This window comes from Tetrahymena thermophila, assembly GCF_000189635.1.
Source record: "Tetrahymena thermophila SB210 genomic scaffold scf_8254644, whole genome shotgun sequence".
NCBI classification, from domain to species: Eukaryota; Ciliophora; class Oligohymenophorea; order Hymenostomatida; family Tetrahymenidae; genus Tetrahymena; species Tetrahymena thermophila.
The window spans coordinates 70555-92016 of NW_002476412.1; the positions used below are offsets into that span (position 1 = coordinate 70555).

Genomic DNA, 21462 nt, shown 5'->3' on the forward strand with positions numbered 1-21462 from the left:
CTTCTGTTGATAGATCAGGTAAGATAACATTATTATATAATAAAATTCAATTATTTTATCATAATTGATCTTTGTTTTTTGATTTATTAAATTTCGCAAATTTTTTTTTTAAGAAACCAAAAATATTTTACTTTTATTTAATTAATTATTAGTTTAAGTTGTAGAAATATTTTAGCAAACAGTTTTAATCTATATTTATAAGTACAATAATTACTGTAAACCTACTATCATTACGAATCTTTATTTATTTAAATATTTTTTAGTAAAAAAAATAGATTCATTGATTATAAAACTCTCTAAGATTAATGTTTGTTTGTTTGTTTGTTTGTTTAAAAACTGATGAAGCAATTGAATCAAGCTATTATACAAATTTTCAAATTAGTATAAATAATTGTATGGTGAAAATTTAAAAATCTAAGTAGTTTATTTGATTTATATCAAGCTAAATTCAATTGATTATCTTCTTGCTTTTTGTCTATAAAACAATTAGATAATTAATTAAAAGAAAAAAATATAGAATTTTATAAACCCTCTCTAATATCCTTTTAATATTTGATTTTTTGTTTCTAATTCTATTAATTAATCATAATCAATAATAAACAAAGTCAAGTAATAGATAAAGATGATGTTATCTTTAACAAAGTAATTTATTTGTCATTTATTTAAAATCAAAAGTATTCAAAATTAATATTAAATAACTTCAAATATATTTTTATTGTTATAAATTAGACTACTTTTACTAAAAATATAACCAGCAATTAAAAGGAATAAATGAAAAAAAAAATATGACTTAAGCACTTTCTAAATGATTTAATTGTAAATACCTACCTTTTGAGCTATTTAAAATTTTCATATAATTTATATTTGATTTTTATCTCTATATAAATTCAATTTATAATTAGATTGTTTTTCTCCATAAAACAATTAGATAATTAATTAAAGAAAGAAAGAAAGATAATAAACCCTCTCAAATTTATGCTTGCTTTTTCTCCATATAACAATTAAAATATTAATTAAAAGAAAAAAATAAAGAATTGTGAAGACGCTCTTCAATTAACTTTAATATTTGATTGTTTGTTTCTAATTTTATTAATTAAAAATAATCAATAATAATAAAAACAAACAAATAATAGATTAGAGTAGTTGTTATCTTTTCATTGCCTCTTATCTAAAATCAAAATTTTTCATAATTAAAATTAATAGCAAAGATATTTAAAGTATTTTTAGCATAATAGGATTACTTTGGCTAAAAATATAATCACCTTTGTATGCAATTTTCATGTTATTTGTGTTTGATTTCTATCTTTATCTAAATTCAATTTATAATTTGATTGCTTTTTTTCTAGAAAATGATTTAAATAAAGGAAAATATAATTTTTTTAACCCCCTCAAATTATGCTTTTAATATTTGATTGTTTCTATTTGATTTTATCCAATTAATAGATTAAAAAAGGTGCTATTTTTAACAAAGCAATTTATTTGTCTATTATCTAAAATCAAAAGTCTTCAAAATAAAAATTAAATTACTTCAACAATATTGATTTTATTTTAAACATAATAGGATTAATCACTTTTGATAAAGGTTTAATCATCTTTAAATCAAATTTTCATCTAATTTATAAAAAATAAAATATTTGTATTCTTCATTTCATGATAATATATGCAATTAATACAAAAAGAAATGCATCCATCAAAATTATTTTTATTTTCATTTATTATTAATAAAAATAAATTATTCTTCTTTCTTATCATTTTACTAATCAATCATACTAAAATTATAAGTTAATTAATTAATAAATAAAATTATATTTTTAGTTTAATTTAATTTAATTTTAATTAAAATGTTAAAAAGAAAATTATTATTAATACTAATAAATAAAAATTATATTTTTATATTTTAAAAAATTTACTTACTATTTTAAACATAACATTTTTTATCAATAAAAATTTATATTAATTAATTGAAATTAAGACCATTTTTTTCAAAAAACTTTGGGGGGTGAGTGGCCTTAATTAATGAGAAATTATGTATGGTAGGTATATAAAAGTTAAAAAACAAATAAAAAAAATGAATGTAAAATTCAAACATATTTTTTATTTAGTACACTTCATATATATTTTTTTCATAAAAAATAACAATCTAGCAGTCAGCTAGTATATTTATATTTAATTGATAAAGAAATATTAATGGTATATTAAAAATTTTCATTCTTTAAATTATAAAAAGAAATTATTTATCTATCTTTTTTAATTTTTTTAAATTTCTTTATTTTAAAATATTATGCTAAAAAATAATATCTTAAGCAACTCTTAAATTTAATTATCTGATATTAAAGACAAAACTTTTTAAATTGTTAAAGTTTCAATCAATTTTTATAAAATATATTTTACCTATTCTCTAGACTTTAATTTAAGTTTAGTAAAATCTATATTTAGATTACGAAAGTTTAAATCTAACTTTCTTAAATAACCAATTAAAACCATCTCATTTTCCATTTTATCTATTTTGTCAATAAAATAGCTTTCTAAAATCATAGTTTGGTTTTCTTAATCTGGAATATTTTAAATTTAATTTTTTTAGAAGTTTTGAAGAGATTTTATTTTTTAAAAATTATTTGAAAATGATAAGTTATTTTTTTAATCTTAATTTAGTTTATCTTTGCAATTTTCATTTAAATTGTTTTGATTATTTTGATTTTATTTACGGATAGTTTAATCATCAACAAAATCATTTTATATTTGACTGATATTTTACTATTTTTCTTAAGAATTATTATTTTAATTAGATTCTTCATTTTCTTATTGTTTATTTTCTTCGTTATTTTTGCTGCTATTTTAATTTTGGTTTTCGCTAATTGAGTTAGTGACTGGAGGATGATCATAAGTCAGATGACAGATTATATTTTCAACTCTAAATAAACAATCCTATATTATATCTGTATTTTAAGTATTTTCATTATAATCAATTATTTAACCATATTTTTAAATATATTTCTATTTACATTCTTAACGCTAAGTTTCTGTAAAATTATTATTAATTATATCAATTTCTAAATCAATTATATAAATTAGTTCTTTAAGAGTACATCTTAAGTAAGGTTAATCATTCAGTAAACTTTTAATTTAATAAAAAAAAATTTAAGAATATTAATTTTTTTTTTTTTCATCAATTTTAGAAGTTGCCTAATTTATAAATTATTCATGATTTTCCATACCACATATTTTTCCTTCTTCTTAACAATTACATACAATTTCGAAATCACCTTAGTAAAAAATTCTAATCAACAATATTCCTAAGCTATAATAATCAACATATCTAGTATTAACATTATCTTTAGCATCATAACCTCTAGTATAGCCTAGTGTTTCTTCTACCATAAAACTAGATTCACTAAAATCAATTATCTTAATTTCTCCCTTTGAGTTAATTAAAATATTTGTAAATTTGATATCCCCGTGCACAATATTGTACTCATGCAAATATTCAATAGCTTAAAGAATTTATTTAGAAATTTAAAGTTTTTGCAATTTCAAATCTTTATGGTTTTAATCTTATTATTATTTATATAATTCTTATAAGAATTTTTCTAGAGTTATACCCTCAAAATATTCTAAGAATATCTAAAATTATTTTTCATTTTTTTAATGACCTACATATTTAATTAAGAGATTGTTTTTAGGTAAATTGGAAAGAATACTAATTTCTCTCATTTATTACTTTAAATAATCATTTCCATCATCTTTTGATTATTTCAAAGCTACTATACTTTCTTTATTTTCTACAAGTTTTACTTTTTTAACAATAAACTAAGAACGACTTATTTCTTCTAGCTCTTCATATGAATATGTTGAATATTAGGATGGTGATTTCAACTCGATCATTAATTCTACAAATTTAATGTACATTTTTAAATTTAATTTCAAAACTTCGTACTTTTTTCTATTAAGAAAACCATAGTATTTGATTATATTTTCGAATTTTTATTTCGTATCTAGTAGCTCATTTATATCTGTTTTTATGGTCTGTATGATAAATTATTTATGGACTTCATGGAATTATGTAATTAAATTATCAAACACCTTATCTGTCGATTGTAAAGAATAATGTGTAATTACTCTCATGTTAACAATATTTCTGATATCGAAATCTTATTTGAAAGAGAGAATCAAGTTCATAAATAAGTGAGAATGAAAATAGGATTCAATAGAAGTTTTATTTTTTATAATTTGATTAATCAAGTAATTCATGATACTATTTTCCTTTATTAGTAAATAACAAAGAGTTTAGTAAAATTATCTTTATCTATAAAGGCTTTAATAAAAATAGCTTCCTATCTATTATATTAATTCTTAAATTTATTTCCTAAGTAATTCTGCTTCACTTGAATTTACTACATTTTATCTTTCACAGCTTTCACTTTTATAGAGTAATTATAAAGTTAATAAGTTAATTTTGCAGATTTCTAGACAAAAAATCTTTGAAGCAGGTTTATTCTTTATCTTGGATTATTAATCTCTAGTATTTTCTATATTCTATATTAGCTCTATCCAATAAGCAAGATTTTTTTTTTTTTCTTAAGGATTTTTAAGATAGAGTCTTTTTCCTCTTATAATTTGCTAAGCATATCCTATATATAGGTTTGTAGGTTGATAGGGTATTTTCTCATTAATATCATAAAACCTAACTAAATCTGGTAAAATTGCCAGAATCAAAACGCTTTTTGCTGAATCAATATACAACTGAAGCTATTATTTGTTGATATATTTTTCTGAAACTTCATACTTTTCATTAGTCCAATCTTTAAATAACTAAACTAAGCTTTTCTTAAAAATCTCATTTTAATATTTTTTTTCAAATTCTTAGGAAATATAGTCATCATTCGATTCAGAAAGTGTTAACTTCTCTTGAAAATCTATCATTAATCTAAGAAGGAACTGGTATCCTTATATAAATTTAATACTTTTAAAACTTTTGATTTTTTCTATCAGCTTGACTAGATTTTGTTCTCTGTTCATAAACAGGTAGTTAAATTTAAGCAAGTTCAAGATACAAAAAAAAAGAAAATAAAAATATATTTCATCTTCATCTTCTTATTTTAGGGTGCTAATATACTCTGAATAAAATAGAACATAGAATGAATCAAATTTATCAAAAAATTTGAATTCAGAAATTTCATATTTTCTTATTAAATTAGTTTTTGACTCTTGCACTGAGAAGTTGTCTAAAGATTATAAAAAAAGCAAAACTCTGTTATTTCTGTATTGGTCTATCAAAATCATGTTTCCCCAGATTTCATAGCATTCAACCCAGTCATTTAAGAAATCCTTTTCATCTTTTAATTATTATTAATCCAATTTAATTCTTTCTAATTAAAACTTTTCGAAATTGTATTCACGTTCTTTAATTGTAAAAAGAGAGAAAGTAAAAGGCTGCGATTGATAACTTTCTTCATAATCTATTTAAATTTCTTCTTTAATTATTTTCTATATATCCTATACTTTTTTATTAATTAGACTATCTATTTCATCATTTGATAATGTTTCCGTGATATATTATATACAAAATTTTAACTTATCATCAGTTGGTCTGCAAGATTCATAATTTTTTTTGTAATTCTCTTTGTCTAGAAAATAAGTAGTGATAAAGTAATAGAAAGAAAATAAGTTCCATTCCTCTGTATTTTTCTAATCGCTGTGTTATTCTAATTATTACTATATGAATTCTGAACGTTCTTTGATATACTTATACTCATTACTACTTTTGAAGCTTGAAATATCTATTTCCTGAGGTCTTTATCCTTATTTTTAACTTATTTCTGATAATGTAAGTAAAATAATTTTTTTTTTAATTTTTTTAAGATTGTCTTTAAATGTCGAATCAAAAAAAATGCTTATGTTCATTTTTGTGATGGATTCTTTTTGTCGTATTTATCTAGAAAAATTACTTAAGGTTTTGCCAAATATATTAACAATATTCCTAATACTCAATTTATATTTTTATTAATTTTATTTTTTAATTAATTATTATAATTTATTTTAGAAAACTTCTAAAAATTTGACACCCAAGTTTTAATTAAATTGTTTGAGCTAATAAGATTTAGAAAAAAAATATTCATAATTAATATAATAATTGCTTGAAATGCATGAACAGCTATATATATTATTTAATAATTTATTACTCAAATAAATTTTAAGCAGTATTGTATTTGTGGTTTGATTTGAACAGAAAAACAAGTCAAAGATTATAATCAAATAAAAAATATATTTATTTCTTTTATAATCTTCTGTTGATAGATCAGGTAAGATAGCATTATTAAACAATAAAGTTCAATTATTTTATTATATTTGATCTTTATTTTTTGATTTATTAAATTACGCATATTTTTTTTGAAAGTAAGTAACCAAAAATATTTTATATTCAAACCTTTAAATATTTCACTTTTATTTAATTAATTATTAATTTAAGTTGTAGAAATATTTTAGCAAAGAGTTTTAATCTATGTTTTTTAGCACATTAATTACTCCAAACCTACTATTATTTATTAATCTTTTTTTAAAAATTTTTAGTTTGTAAAAAAAGAATAGATTCATTGATATTAAAAATGCTATAAGACTAATGTTTTCTTAATAACTGATAAAGCAATTTAATCAATAAATAATTGTATGGTGAAAATTTAAAAATCTAAGTTGTTTATTTGATTTATTTCAAGCTAAATTCAAATTATAATCTGCTTGCTTTTGGTCCATAAAAAATTAGATATTTAATTAAAAGAAAATATTAATTTTTTTAAACCCTCTTCGATTAGCTTTTAATATTAATTGTTTGTTTTTGTTTTTATTAATTAAAAATAATCAAAGATAATCAAAGCCATGCAATAGATTATAATAGTTGTATTAGTTTACCTCTTTCCTAAAATCAAAAGTATTCATAATTAAGGTCAAATAAATTCAAAGATATTTATATTTTTATAAACATAATAGGATTATTTTGGATAAAAATATAATCGTCTTTATATGAAATTTTCATATAATTTTTATTTGATTTTTATCTCTATCTAAGTTCAATTTTTAAACTGATTGCTTTTTTCCAGAAAATAATTTAAATAAAGGAATATAGAATTTTATAAAACCCCACCAATTATACTTTTAATATTTGATTATTCGTTTCTGATTTTATCCAATTAATAGATTAGAATAGGTGCTATTTTTAAAAAAGTAATTTATTTTTCTATTATCTAAAATCAAAAGTCTTCTAAATTATCATTAAATTAATTCAACGATACCTATTTTATTTTAAAAATAATAGGATTACTTTGGATAAAGATTTAATCATCTTTAAATCTAATTTTCATATAATTTATAAAAAATTCAATATTTTTATTCTTCTTTTTACGACTGATTATACATACTTTTAATAGAAATATTCATCAAAAAATATGGTTTTATTATTTTTATTTTAATTCATCATGAGTTAAAAACTATGCTTACTTTTTATTACTTTACTAATCATACTAAAATTAAAAATTAGTAAATAAAATTATATTTTTAGTATAATTTAATTTTATTTAATTATTTTTATTAAAATGTTAAAAGAGAAAATAATAATTAATACTAATAATATAAAATTTTTAAAAATTTGTTATTTTAAATATGGCGCCTTTGCATTTTTGATCAATAAAAAATTTGTAATCATTTATTGAAAATGTTTTTAATTATAAGTGAATTTTTTGGCTCTCCTTATGAACTTGTCGGTCGCAAACCTTATTGAGGATTAACGGTATAGTTAATTTAACAATTATTTATTTATAATATTTTAATATAATATGAATTATTTTTATAAAATTCATCATATGAGTCTGAAGCTTAAGAAGAAAATTCGAACAATTCCAATAAAAATTCTTATTGGGAAAGGAGAATATCTTTAACAATCAATTTGAGTATCAGTCTGAGAATGTTGGCAATATCATGCTCTACTTTTAGAAGGAAGATTTCTACAGAGACGTTAGAAGTTGCTACATTACCTTCTTGTAAAATGATGACAAGAAGTTTGCTCACGCTTATATAATTTAATAAGATATAATAAGACACTAATATTATTAAAGCTTTGATTGTTTTTAGTGAAAAAAAATCTGATTTTAGAAGTTTTTATTTAATTTTTAAATTCTCTTTTATTTATAATAAACTATTTTTTAACTTTATATAATATTTTATTTATAAATATAAAAATAAAAATAAATCTATCAATTTTTTAGGTCAAATTCATATTACTTACAAAATATTATAAAATAAAACATATTATAATATTTTGTTCAAATATTTATTTTTCTATTTATTCATGTTTTTTCACACTTTTTTATCATAATGAGAAATTTATTTTAAAGGTAACTAATCTTTTTGATTTAAGGCACTTACTTTCTACTTTCAACTGTTATGATTTATTGATTTACTTTTAACTTTAATAAAAAATTAGTTTAAATTACAAAAAAAATTAAAAGAATAAAATTTTGAAATTAAAAATTATATTTTAAATTAAATTAATAAAAAACAAAGCAGTAAAAAAGAAGAATAAAAATATCAAGTTTGTTTTAAATTTAATTAAATAAATAATTAAATAAAAAAGTTTTTTGTTTTAAATTCATTTTTATATTAAAAAATATCACAATCCAAAACAAATAAACTGTTTTTACTAAAGAAAAAGTGTTAAATTTGAGAGATTAGTGCAATTTGCTAAAGCCGAACCTAAGCCTAATGCTCCTATCGCATCAATTTAATTCCAACTTTTTAAATATTGTTGAAAAAAAAAAAATTATTAGTTAGTTAGTTATAAAGAATAATCAAAAACTATATGAAATAATAAGAGATTAATTAATTAATAATAATAAAAGTTTAAAATAAAAAAATTAGTTAAATTAACAAAGATAGAAAGAAAATAAAATTAAAATAAAAGAAAAAAAAATCTATCTCGTAAAATTGTGATAAATAAATTAAAAAAATTGTTTAGTTTTAAATTAACTTTAAAATTAAAAAATTCATAACTAAAAACAAATAAACTGTTTTTACAGAAATTTAAGTGTCAAATTTGATAATTTAGTGCAATTTGATAAAAAAATACCTAGACCTAACACACCTTCATCACCAATTTAATTGCTACTTTTTAAATATTGAAGAAAAAATATAAAGTTAATTAACTAATAAATTAGTTTAAATGAAAAAATGAAAAAAAAAATTTAAATAGTAAGAAATAAATTAGTTAATAATAAAATTAAAAGTTAAAAATAAAATAATGACTTAAATTAGCAAAAAAAAAAAACGCCAAAATAAAAATAAAAAATTTTATGTTTAAGAAAAATTATTTTTTTTTATTTATTGAGTATATTTTTTTAAAATCCTTTTTTTATTAAAAAATTTCACTATCTAAAACAAATATACTGTTTTTACTTAAGATTAAGATTCAAATTTGTGAGGTTAGTGCAATTTGCTAAATGAGAACCTAAGCTTAAAACACCTTTATCACCAATTTAATTTTCACTTTTTTTTTAAATATTGAAGATAAAATATCAAATTAATAAGTGAGTTAATTATTTAGTTAAAAGGAAAATATGAAGGGATAATCTGAAATAATAAGAGATAAATAAATTAATAGCAAAGGTAGAAGTAGAAAATACAAAAATTAGTTAAATGACAAAGATAGAAAAAAAGAATAAATATATTAAAAAGAAAAACAAATCAAATAAAAACTAATAATAAAAGGAAAAGAGCTGCATTTTTTAAAATCCATTTTTATATTAAAATTATAACAATCCAAAACAAATAAAATATTTGTTTTTACCGAAGATCAATTATCAAATTTGAGAGATTAGTACAATTTGCTAAAGCATAACCTAATCCTGATGCACCATCATCACAAATTTAATTGAAACTTTTTAAATATTGAAGAAAGAATATTTAATTAGCAAGTTTATTTGAACAAAAAAATGAAGAAAAAGTATGAAATTAATTAATAAATAAGTAATAAAAGCAAAAGTTGAAAATAAAAAAAATGAGTTAAATTAACAAAAATAGAAAAAAAACTCTAATTTAATAAAATAAGAAAAATAAATAAATTAATAGTTTTAGTTTATTCAAAAATATAACAACCAAAAATAAATAAACTTTTTTTACAATAGTTTAAGTGTCAAATTTGAGAGAATAGTGCAATTTGTTAAAGATGAACCTAAGCCTAATGCATCAATTGCACCAATTTAATTATCACTTTTTAAAGAAAGATAAAATTAATTAGTCAGTTTGTAAAAAGTAAAACAAACAAAAAATAAGAAATAAATCAATCAATAGCAAAAGAAGTAGTTGAAAATAAATAAATTAGTTAAATAAAAAAAGATATAAACACAAACATGCATAATAAAAAAAGAAAATAATAAATAAATTAAAAGAGTTAGTTATATGCATTAGATCCCCTTTTATATATAAAATATAACAATCCAAGACAAATAAACTATTTTTACTTAAGATTAAGTGTCAAATTTGAGAGATTAGTGCAATTTACTAAAGCAGAACCGAAACATGATGCACTAATTGTACTAATGTAATTGCGGCTATTTAAATATTGAAGAAAAATATATGATTAATAAGTTAATTAGATAGAAAAAATTGGATAGATCTTGTAAAAAAGAAATAATTAATAATAAAATTTAAAAGAAAAAATGAGTTAAATTAACAAACAATGAAAAAAAACAAGCAAAATACAAAATATAAAAATTAATCAAATAAAAATCTAAAATATGAATAAATTAAAAAATTATATTGTTATAAATTCATTTTTGTGTCGATAAATATTATAATTAATAACAAATAAACTGTTTATACCTAAGATTAAGTGTCAAATTTGATAGATTAGTGCAATTTGCAAAAGCAGATACTAAATGTGATAAACCTTTATCACCAATTTAATTGTAACTTTTTAAATATTGAAGAAAACATTTGTTAGTTGATTAGAATAAAAATGAAGAGTAAATATGAAATAATAAGAAATCATTTTATTTAATAATAAAAGCAAAAGTCAAAAATGATAAAATGAGTTAAATTAATAAAGAGAGAAAGAAAGAAAAACAAAAGCAAAATAAAAAAATAAATGATAAATAAATCAAATTAGATCTAATAAATAAATTAAAAGAGAAAATTGTTTTAAATCCATTTTTATATTAAAAAATATCATAAAAAAATTGTTTTTACTCAAGATCAATTCTCAATATTGAAAGATTGCAATTTGCTAAAGCTGCACCTAAGCTTTATGTACCGATCACACCAATTTTATTATAACTTTTTAAATATTGAAGAAAAAATATAAAATTTATTAATAAGTTAATATAATTAAAGCTAGTTGGTATTAAGAAAAAATATAAAATAATAAGAAATGAATTAATTAACAAAAAAGCAAAAGCTAAAAATAAAAAAATAATCTACATTAACAAATATACAAAAAAACACAAGCATGATAAATAAATAAAATTCAAAAAAAAAATTAATCAAATAAAAAGCTAATAAATAAATAAATTAAAGAGCTTTTTGTTTTAAATTCATTTTTGTATTAAAAAATATCATAATAAAAAACAAATAAACTTTTTTTACTTAAGAATAAGTTTCAAATTTGATAGATTAGTGCAATTTACTAAAGCAGAGCTTAAGCCTGATACGCCTTCATCCTCAATTTAATTTTTACTTTTTAATTATTGAAGAAAGAATATATAATTAGTTAATTAATTAGAAGGAAAAAACGAAGGAAGTAATAAAAAATAAATAAATTAATCATAAATAATAGGAAAATTCAAAATAAAAAAGTGATTTAAATTAAAAATAGAAAGAAAAAAAACACAATTAAATTAAAAAAAAGCTAAGTAAAAAAATAAATAAAATAAATAGCTAATAAACAAATAGTAAGATTTATTCTGTATTATATTAAAGAATATCACAACCTAAAACAAATAAACTCTTTTTACCTAAGATTAAGAGTTAAATTTTAGAGATTAGTGCAACTTGCTAAAGCAGATACTAAGCCTGATACACCAACAGCACCAATTTAATTATCACTTTTTAATTATAGAAGAAAAAATAAGAAATAAATTAAATAATTAATAATAAAGGCAAAAATTGAAAATCAAAATGTGTTAAATGAACAAGCAGTGAAGAAGAAAAAACATAATTAAAATAAAATGCTAATAAATTAATTAAAAAAGTTATTGTGTTAAAAATTCATTTTTATATTTAATAAATATCACAATCCAAAAAAAATAAACGGCTTTTACCTAAGATTAAATGTCAAGTTTGAGAGATTAATGCAATTTGCTAAAGCAGAACCTAATCCTAATGCACTTTCATCACCAATTTAATTGTTACTTTTTAAATATTTAAGAAAAAATATAAAATTAATTAGCAGGTTAGTTTGTAATGAAAAAATATTAAATAATAAGAAATGAATTTAATAAAGCAATAATAATAATAAATTAAATATACCTCAGAGAAATATCGAGAACTTAATGAAATTAAAGTGAAGAGTTTAAAAACTTTTTTTATTAATAAGAATAAATTTTAAGATTATTCATAAAAAATTAATAATTACTTCTTCTAGATTTTTGTAATATTATTTCTATTATATCATTTTTTATTTTTCAAAAATATTGAACAATGATTTTTGGAAGTTTATTTAATTTTTATTTTTTATTTCAAATTAACATGAATAAAAAGAATAAATAAGTTATAATAAAATATCAATTTATAAATTTACTTTTAGGAAGAGATACCAAAAAAAGTAGGTATAACATACATTATTTAATCTTAATATTTCTATTTAATATATATAATTAAAAATATAGTATGAACTAACAGTGGTTAGTTACATGTTAAAAAAAATCCAGTAATTCTAATACTTAAGTAATAATAATATAATTTATATTTATTTATTTAGTGGATTTTTCCATTTTAGTCCAGTGCAGAGGGAGGGGAATATTAAAAGATATAAAAATATATTTAATAAATATTTAAGATATTTCTTAGGGAAAATTTAGTAATTTTTAATCACTACAGAAATTAATTGCCCCAAAATCCTATATTTTTGCTAGCTACTCCTCTTCAGAAAATTTAGCTAAATTGAAAATTTTTGATGTAAAAAAATTATTTATTTGAAAAATTATAATAAATTGGATCATAAATTAACAAAAATTCTATTATAAAATAAAAAATTAGATTTTTTAATAAATAACTAAAATATCTATTTCAAAATTAGTGATATCCAAAAGATGGAATTTTTGAATGGCATCTTGCTATAATATATGAATTCTATATTTCAAAATTCATTTTTATTTATTTATTTATTTATTTATTTGTTTTAAATAATAATTTATGGTTATTTATAAAAATAAATTTATTTTACATTTTAAAAAACATTAAACTAAGAATTGAATATATTTTGAATGGAAAGTAAGTAATACAACAAACACTGTGATAAACAAATATAAAATGAAACTAGTCAAAAATATAAACTTGTAACGAATAGGGTTAAAGATACAACTGTGAATTTAAGGATATAGTTGTATACTTCGTTTTGAATGTCTTTGTATGTAATTGTCTTTTTATCGTTTTGGTATCTAGCCAACACTTTATTCATAATATTAAACCATGAAGGAGGATAAAAGCTTAGTAAAACGCATACGGTGTATCCATGGGGTAAAGTAGGACTTTCGTCATAACTGCAAAGAGTTTAATATTCTTTGTAACCATTTTCATGATGATCTGAGTGTCTTTGCAATTTAAAAAGCAAATAATTGGAGAATCTGTGGGGAGCATTCCATGAGTGGTGGATGTCTACTTTTTCAAAGATGCCTGGTTCTATTTCTTTTCTTTGAAGTCCATAGTGTTCAATATAATTTACTGTTTCAAGGTAGAAAACTGAATTAAAAACAGTAAATAAGAAGACATACATTCCATATGTTCCAAATATTTTTTGTACAATGAAAGGAATTAAAAACATGCTCAAGGTGTAGTAAATCATTTTATTAAAAATGTTAATTGGAGAGCGATTTTTGAGACGTTGGTAGTTGTTTTCATAATGCCAAGCACTGAAATAGGAGCCAATAATTGTTTAAGGAATAAACTTGTAAAGAGTCTAATTTAAGCGAGATGTGGCAGGGTCTTTGTGAGTAGCGACATTGCGGTGATGACCATATATGTGCTCAATAGCGAAATGCATGTAAAGATTTTTTGCAAGAGTAAAAGTTCCCATGAAAATGTCGAACCATCCATTTTTATGGAACAATTCGTGAGCGACATTAATGTTTGAAGCAGCAAGATTTCCAGCAACAAAAATAATACCAAACTAATTAAAAAGAGATATTTCGTCTTTGTTTGCAGCAATAAAGTAAACACACCAGAATGTGAAAAGCCAATCGAAGACAACTGCCAAGTATAAAGGAATTTTGAAGTGAATCTTTCCGGTGAGTTGCTTAGCTTCTTCTTTAGTAGGATTACGAATATCGTAGCTACAAAATTCATCTAGTAGAGGTATGAAAGAGTAAAAGAGAAAGACGAATAAGTAGCCTGTTCTCAAGTAAAGTATACTGACAAAGGCCAAAATATACATTAAAGGTACAAAGTAGTACTGTAAGGAGCTAAATAACAAAGCATTTTATCCTTCATATTTAGCTTTTAAATCTTTTTAGAAGTGGGAAACTTCAAGTTTAGGTTATGTGATATCCTCTGAATTAGTCATATTAAATGATTCTTTTTGTGATTGTTTTTTATTTATATTTTAATTTTTTATTATATATTCAAAATCTAATTAATTTTTGGCGAATATTTAAATGCGAGTAATAGTGAACAACTTGCATTTACCAATATTAAATTTTTGTTTAATGAATGAATGATATTCCTTTTAATTAAATGAAGGGTTTTGTTATTCAGAAGATTATCAAAAAATTAATGAATAAATAGAAAGGTATTATTAATTAAATGGGTATGGCATTAATCAGATGTTATTAATTAATATCTCAATCATTCTTATAAATTTTATTCAACAAAATTTACTTACATCAAATTAAAATTTGTTTCCTTATAATTAAAAAACTAATAAAAGCAATGATGCAATGGAAAGAAAGAAATTAATAAAAATGACATATTAAATTAATTTAAATTAAAATTTACATGAATGTAAACAAAATTAATATAACAATATCATTTAAATACCTATTTTAAGTACTTGCATCATTTTAATTATAATTAATTAGGTGTAAGGAATTTATTTGATAAAAAACCTGTTTATTTGTTTAAAGTCTGAGCAATACAATTATACAAAAATTACTCCATGCATGACGCATAGTTTAGCTGGATTTTATTTTATTTACTCACCACTTAAATTTAGTTGGCTTGTCCTTGAATTAGTTAGAATGAACTAAGCCATTTATTTTTTAAAAAAGTTAAAAATAAAGAGCGAACCTAATTAAATCCAATCCAAGCTAACTAATTCAAAGCAATTAAAATAATTTTTATTAATTTTCAAAATATTTTTCATTTATTCTATTTTTAAAAATAATTAATTAAATTTATTATCGAAGTAAGTAAAATTTCTAATTATTTACAAATTATCATGATTAAAGAAATTAATTATTTTTTTATTTTATTCATTATTCTAAAGTTTTTTATTTCTTTGTAAAATAAACAAATTAACTTTTAAATTTATTTTATTTGAATGAACTTTTAAGTACTTTACCAAAAAAATCTAGTTGTTTATCCTTTTTGAAAATTACTTCTAAATATTATAATATGTTTATTTATTTTTAAATTACTAACAGTCTAAAAAATAAGATGGAAAACATATTTACTGTAAAAAATTTATGATAAAAATAGGTTTTTAAAGAATTTGAAATACTATTCTTGCTTGAGTTTTAATTACACCATTTAAATTTTTTGATAAAAATAAAAAGATAACTTAATAAAATCAGTTTTTGTTAAAAATAACTTTATTTGTCATGCTTCTTTGCAGGAATTTAAATCTTTCTAAATTAGTAAATCTATTGCTTTAAAAAAGGAAAAAATATTGGCAAATTAACAAATGAGATTGATATGCTATTTGGTTAAATAAATTATTTACTGAATTCATTTTCTTTTTTGAAGTTACCTAAAAATTTATATTTATAATAATATAAATTTTATATTTGACAGTTAGCATATTTACTTCACCAACTCTGTTTTTTAGTATTTTTTAACTTATTTTGAGAAATATTTTAAAATTAAAATCTTATAAAATAAATTTAATAATTTTGATAATTAATTAAATAAATGAAATTGTAAATAAATATAATAATGATTTTTATTAAAATACAATTATTTTATATTTACTGAGCTATTAATATAATACCTTATGCTTTGTATCATTAGTATCTAATATGAAATATTATAAAGATGAATTAGCCTATATAAGAAATAAATTTCTTTTAGTAATAAATAAATCAAGCTAAAATATAATAAAGAAAATATAGATTTTAAATCATCAAAACGTTTTTATTTAGTCAATGGCTAAAAGTTCAAAATTTGCTTTAGCTTTATAAACTGTTAGTTAATCAATTATTTGTTGCTAAAGATTATATAATATCATTCATTTTAATTGAAGCTTAGTATTGGTATATTTTGCTTTAATCAGCTTCAAATTAAAATTAAAGAAGAGAAATAACATATAAAGTCTACTCTTTATACTCATTAGTTAATATTTCTATTCTCAATTTTAAGTTTTGAATTAAAATGGAAGAAAACCATTCTAAAAACTAAAAGAGCAAACAACAAAGTAGCAATTAAATAAATAGCATAATTAATAATTTTCATTAATTACCTCATCAAGATCAGAAAAATAATATAAGTCTAAAATAAATCTATGTTGATCAAGGAAGGCACTCATCAAATCTAAATTCTCCTAAGATTTAAAAGGAATATAAAATGATAGATAATGAAGAAAATTACGTAAGCGTGATAAGCTTGAATGAAAGATAGGACTTAAGCGATATTAGTTAATATTTAACTAGATCTTAATAGGATCTCTTTTATTATACCAGCGATAGAACTGCTGTTAGTGGTATTTAACCTCTAAATTCTACTATTTATCCTAAAATCAATCTTTATGGAAAACAAGAAGAAAATTCAAAATTTGAACACTTTAATGATGAATAAATAAGTGTTAGATAGTCATTTTTTCAAAATGCTGATAACAAGGATGTATAAAACCGTTTATCAATATCTTTTGGTGCAAATTCTGAAGTTTAAAATGAAAATTTTAATAATACAGAAAAGAGGCTTAGTAAGTCTAAAAAGAATAATCCTTCTTTTAATAGTGATAAGAAAAACGATAGAAGAAGAAGTAGCAACTTGTAGTTACAGTAACAAATGCTTAAATTTGAATAGTCGTTACAAAAAATAATCTAAGACAAAAGCAATAAGTAAATAGAGCTTAAAGACGATGAAGTTTCAAGAGAGGTAAGTGATTTAGAAATGTCATAAAGATTATAAAAAAAAACAACTTTGCAATAAAGTTAAGATAGTGCATAAAATGGTGATTTACATTAGAATACACTGAATATTTAAAAACTTAAAAAGAAAGAGGAAAAAATGAGGAATCAATTTGTAATAAGAGTGAAACATTTTTAGAGATTCTTAAAAAACATGAAAAATCTATCACAATCCTTTAAATTTAGAACTATGTCTTTGGACTAAAAATAAAAATTCAACGATTTATCCTTTTTTTAATCTAAAAAGAAGTAACTAACTATGGCTATTGATGGTTAACAAATAATTTCTAAAGCATTCAGTAAAGTATTTTCTAAATTGATTAATTTTATTCCTGTTTTTAATCCTTTAAATTCGGCTATTATAATCTTTGAGTTAGTTGTGATAGTTATTTTGGTAACTTAAATGTTAGTTCTACCTCTTGCAGATTCCTTTGATATTGATTTTTTTGAAATAAGGGTTTGCTAGATAATATTCTATACAATCCCTGCTATTATATTCACAGTTGCAGTATTTATTAAATTAAATACAGGGTTTTTCAAAGAGAATATCGTAGTCAGTAACAGAAAAAAAATTCTCCGCAATTACTATAAAACTGGTGGACTTGTTATTGATATTATTACAATTTTTTCAATTATAATAACTTAATTTACCTAAAACTCTTATGTTTATATATTTTTTTTGATAAGACTTTATCAAATATAAAATTCACTCTCAAAGGTTGACACCAAATTCTCTTTATCTTAAAGAGTACCCCACAGCTTTGAAATTCTAAAGCTGGTTTTTCTAGTTCTGATGCTCGCCCACATGAATGGTATTTCTTTTAAAATTTTTGAACAAGAGATTACTAAATTTATATTAAAATTAATAATGTGCATTTGCAAGCACTTTGTTGTTTAATCAGAATTTTATTTTTAGATTTATTCCCAATAAAATTTTAACAAAAAAAACTAATTAAAGAAAAGATAAAGTTTTATTTCAAATTTATAAGGTAAATTTAATTAAAAGCATTTAAATTAGTTGGAAAATATTGATTATAAAGAAAACTGAATACAATTTTTTACATATTATTGCAAATCATTAAAAACTTTAAAAATTTAGTAAAAAGTTTAATATTTTTAATAGAAAAAGAAATTTATTTTATTAAATTTAAAGGTTGCATCTTTAATTATGTAGCAAAGAATTTAGATGAGAGTTGGATTACGAAAAATAACTTAAAAAATTCTGATTGGTATGTTAGATATATTAATAGTGTATATTTTTCTTTTATTACAATGGTCACAGTAGGCTATGGTGACATAACACCTGTTTCCCTTTAAGAAAAAGTGTTTGTAATATTTATGGTTGTTTACAGTTGTGGAGCCTTTGGCTATATTGTGAGTAGTATAGGAAATATTTTCACTGAAAGAGCATAAATTAAAGCAAAATATAAGTAAATGTTTTTTTAATAAAAACTATCTTATCTTTTTTATTAATTTAAAAACTAAGGAGCTAATTAGTAGATATCATACATTATATGAGGACAAGAAATATTGATTAGGCCATTCAATCATAAGTATTTCAGTATTTGCATTACTTAGAGTAAATGGACCATTACAATCATTAAAAAGGCGAATAGATAGTTTAAAAGCTTTCACCTTATCTGCAATCATAAATTAATATGAATTCTTACTATCCCTTTTTGAATAAAACTAATATTTTTAAATTAAATTTCAAGAATTCAATTCTAGTCAATTCATCTCTTAAAATGAAGGAGCTTACCTTTGGACCTGGTCAAATAATTTTCAATGAAAACGATTGTGATAATAGAATATTTTACATCTTAAAAGGAGAAGTGCAGTTGAGCTATAATAATCACAACATTTGTGTAAAAGATGTAAATAGATATTAGCTAATTTAACTCTTATTTATCTAATTGATTAAAAAATTTATAGGAAAATGACAATTGCTTTGGGATAAGTGAATTTTTTAGTGGCGAAGCTAGAAGTTTATAAGCGAAAAGTAAAACGGTTTCCCAAATTTTGTACTTGGAGTTGAATCAATTCATAGAAGTTTTAAAAGAAGACCCTTTAGAATATGTAAAACTTATTAGCAAAAAGATAAACATAAAATATTAAATAAATTAAAGAAAATATTTCAAGCGTTTTAAGTTAAGGAAGAGTTATCAATTTTTTTGATTGTTTAAAAATTTTTGAAAGTTTTGAAATGAAGAAGAAATAAAGATATTTTTTTTATTTTATTAGGAGAAATTTTGCTGCATAAAAGAATAAATAACTGAGAGCAGGACTGTAGTTGACTAAGCCTGCTATTTTTGCAAGTAATTTAATCATGCTTATGATAAATGCCCTTTTTTTACTATTAAAAACTAAAGATAACTATTTATTGAAAGGAGTAAGATAAGTATAAATTAAACAAGATAATAGCATTATAGAAAAAAGAAATTAAAATTTAGCAGTGTTGTAGAGAATGGTCAAGTAAGATTACACTTAAAAGCTATCAGATTAAATTATATAAATAATTAAGTTATTGATAAGCATTAAATGATTTAGCTTGTTGCTAATACTATTTAAATGGAAACAGATTTTGATTTTTATAAAAAATATGATGCATTCTATTTAAAATGCATTGATGATTAGGAATTTTAAACTGTCCTAGTACCTTTTGATAAAATATTTGAAGAATTTTATACAGAGGATGAAAGCTGCGATGATGAATAAGAAGTTAATGATAATCTAAATCCTGGCACTAATATGTAAAAGAAATTAAGTAGAAGCTCAATTTAAGGTAGTGATAATTTTTTAGAAGAGCAAAAAATTTCATCGCAGACTTCAATTGTTTCTTCTCCTAATTAACAGCCTAAGAAAAGTTTGCATCAAATAACATAAATGGTAACTTAGAATAGCTCAAACATTAATTCAAACAGCACTGTTATGAATGACAAAGCATCCATTTTTAAAGATACTATCACTACAATGATGAGTAAAAAAACAACCTTTCCTAGGTAGTAAACTACAAAAAGACTCTCAAATTTATCACACTGTTAAAACCAAAATACAAGTAGATCATCTTAAAAAATATAAGATGATAACTTGCTGAAATATATCATTAACTTGATATCATAATCTTAAGCAAAAAATGGAGAATATTAAGTTGAAATGCAATCTTAAATCCAAGGTGATGATTTTTTTATCATTCCTGATTTTGATAAAATGCATGAATTTATTCGCTTTTTTCCAAAAAATAACTATTCATATGTCATAGAATAATACAATAAGCAGACTGTAAAAAAGTAAAGAGTCATAATCAAAAGAAGGAAAAGATCAATTAAAAAAAATACAATCATACAATCTCCTGGTATGAGGAAAAATAGATCATAAAACAGGTAAAATACTGTCTCAAATAATCTGCAAAATCAGTCTTTTTCTTCTATAATCGTAAACGATTAATAATCGATCTCATACGTTTAGAATAATAATTAAATGTTAAATTCTGTAGATTTTTCAAACTAGGCTTCTGAAAAGCAAAGTGAAAGTAAATTTTCTTATTACAAATAACCAGAAATGCCTAAATCTAGTTTCTTCAAGCAATAATAATGAAAAAATAAATCCAATAAAATCTATATTTTAAAAACCACAATTATAATAAAAAAATTAATTATTTATATCATTTAACTATTTTATTTTATTCAATTATTATTTTAAAAATCTATTGTTTTCATTCATTTATTTAGTTAAAAAATTTTATGTCTTTATTTCTATGGTTTTTATTAAAAATTCTTTTCGAAAAATAATAAACAAAATCGAGCAAAACTAAAAAAAGAAGTATTATACTGTATATCTATCTATATTCTTAATGTTTTTAACTTTTAAATATATATTTTTCCATTTCAAGTACAGTAAAAATACATTACATACTAAAAATTAT

General features: G+C 20.5%; 4 protein-coding genes across 4 annotated transcripts; 1 reads left to right on the top strand and 3 right to left on the bottom strand. All coding sequences in view use genetic code 6, as the record gives it.

Moving 5' to 3' along the window:
• Positions 1-2205: 2205 nt before the first annotated feature.
• Positions 2206-5901, bottom strand: TTHERM_00648760 (kinase domain protein; the record flags this gene model as incomplete). Its single annotated transcript, XM_001032270.2, has 2 exons — positions 2206-2936; positions 3003-5901. The coding sequence occupies 2 exons, from the start codon at positions 5899-5901 to the stop codon at positions 2206-2208; spliced, it is 3630 nt and encodes a 1209-aa protein (XP_001032270.2).
• A 2455-nt stretch (positions 5902-8356) lies between these two features.
• Positions 8357-12892, bottom strand: TTHERM_000648761 (cyclic nucleotide-binding domain protein; the record flags this gene model as incomplete). The annotated part of the gene is made up of 15 exons (XM_012797720.1): positions 8357-8453; positions 8688-8777; positions 9061-9150; positions 9439-9528; positions 9830-9919; positions 10162-10251; positions 10503-10592; positions 10864-10953; positions 11230-11316; positions 11626-11715; positions 11994-12083; positions 12300-12389; positions 12508-12557; positions 12614-12640; positions 12779-12892. The coding sequence occupies 15 exons, from the start codon at positions 12890-12892 to the stop codon at positions 8357-8359; spliced, it is 1275 nt and encodes a 424-aa protein (XP_012653174.1).
• A 627-nt stretch (positions 12893-13519) lies between these two features.
• TTHERM_00648790 (fatty acid desaturase) lies at positions 13520-14758 on the bottom strand (the record flags this gene model as incomplete). The annotated part of the gene is made up of 1 exon (XM_001032273.1): positions 13520-14758. One exon carries the CDS (start codon positions 14756-14758, stop codon positions 13520-13522), a length of 1239 nt encoding a protein of 412 aa, XP_001032273.1.
• Positions 14759-16782: 2024 nt separating this feature from the next.
• Positions 16783-21134, top strand: TTHERM_00648810 (cation channel family protein; the record flags this gene model as incomplete). The annotated part of the gene is made up of 5 exons (XM_001032275.2): positions 16783-18352; positions 18694-18970; positions 19027-19414; positions 19473-19616; positions 19782-21134. 5 exons carry the CDS (start codon positions 16783-16785, stop codon positions 21132-21134), a joined length of 3732 nt encoding a protein of 1243 aa, XP_001032275.2.
• Between the last annotated feature and the right edge of the window lie 328 nt (positions 21135-21462).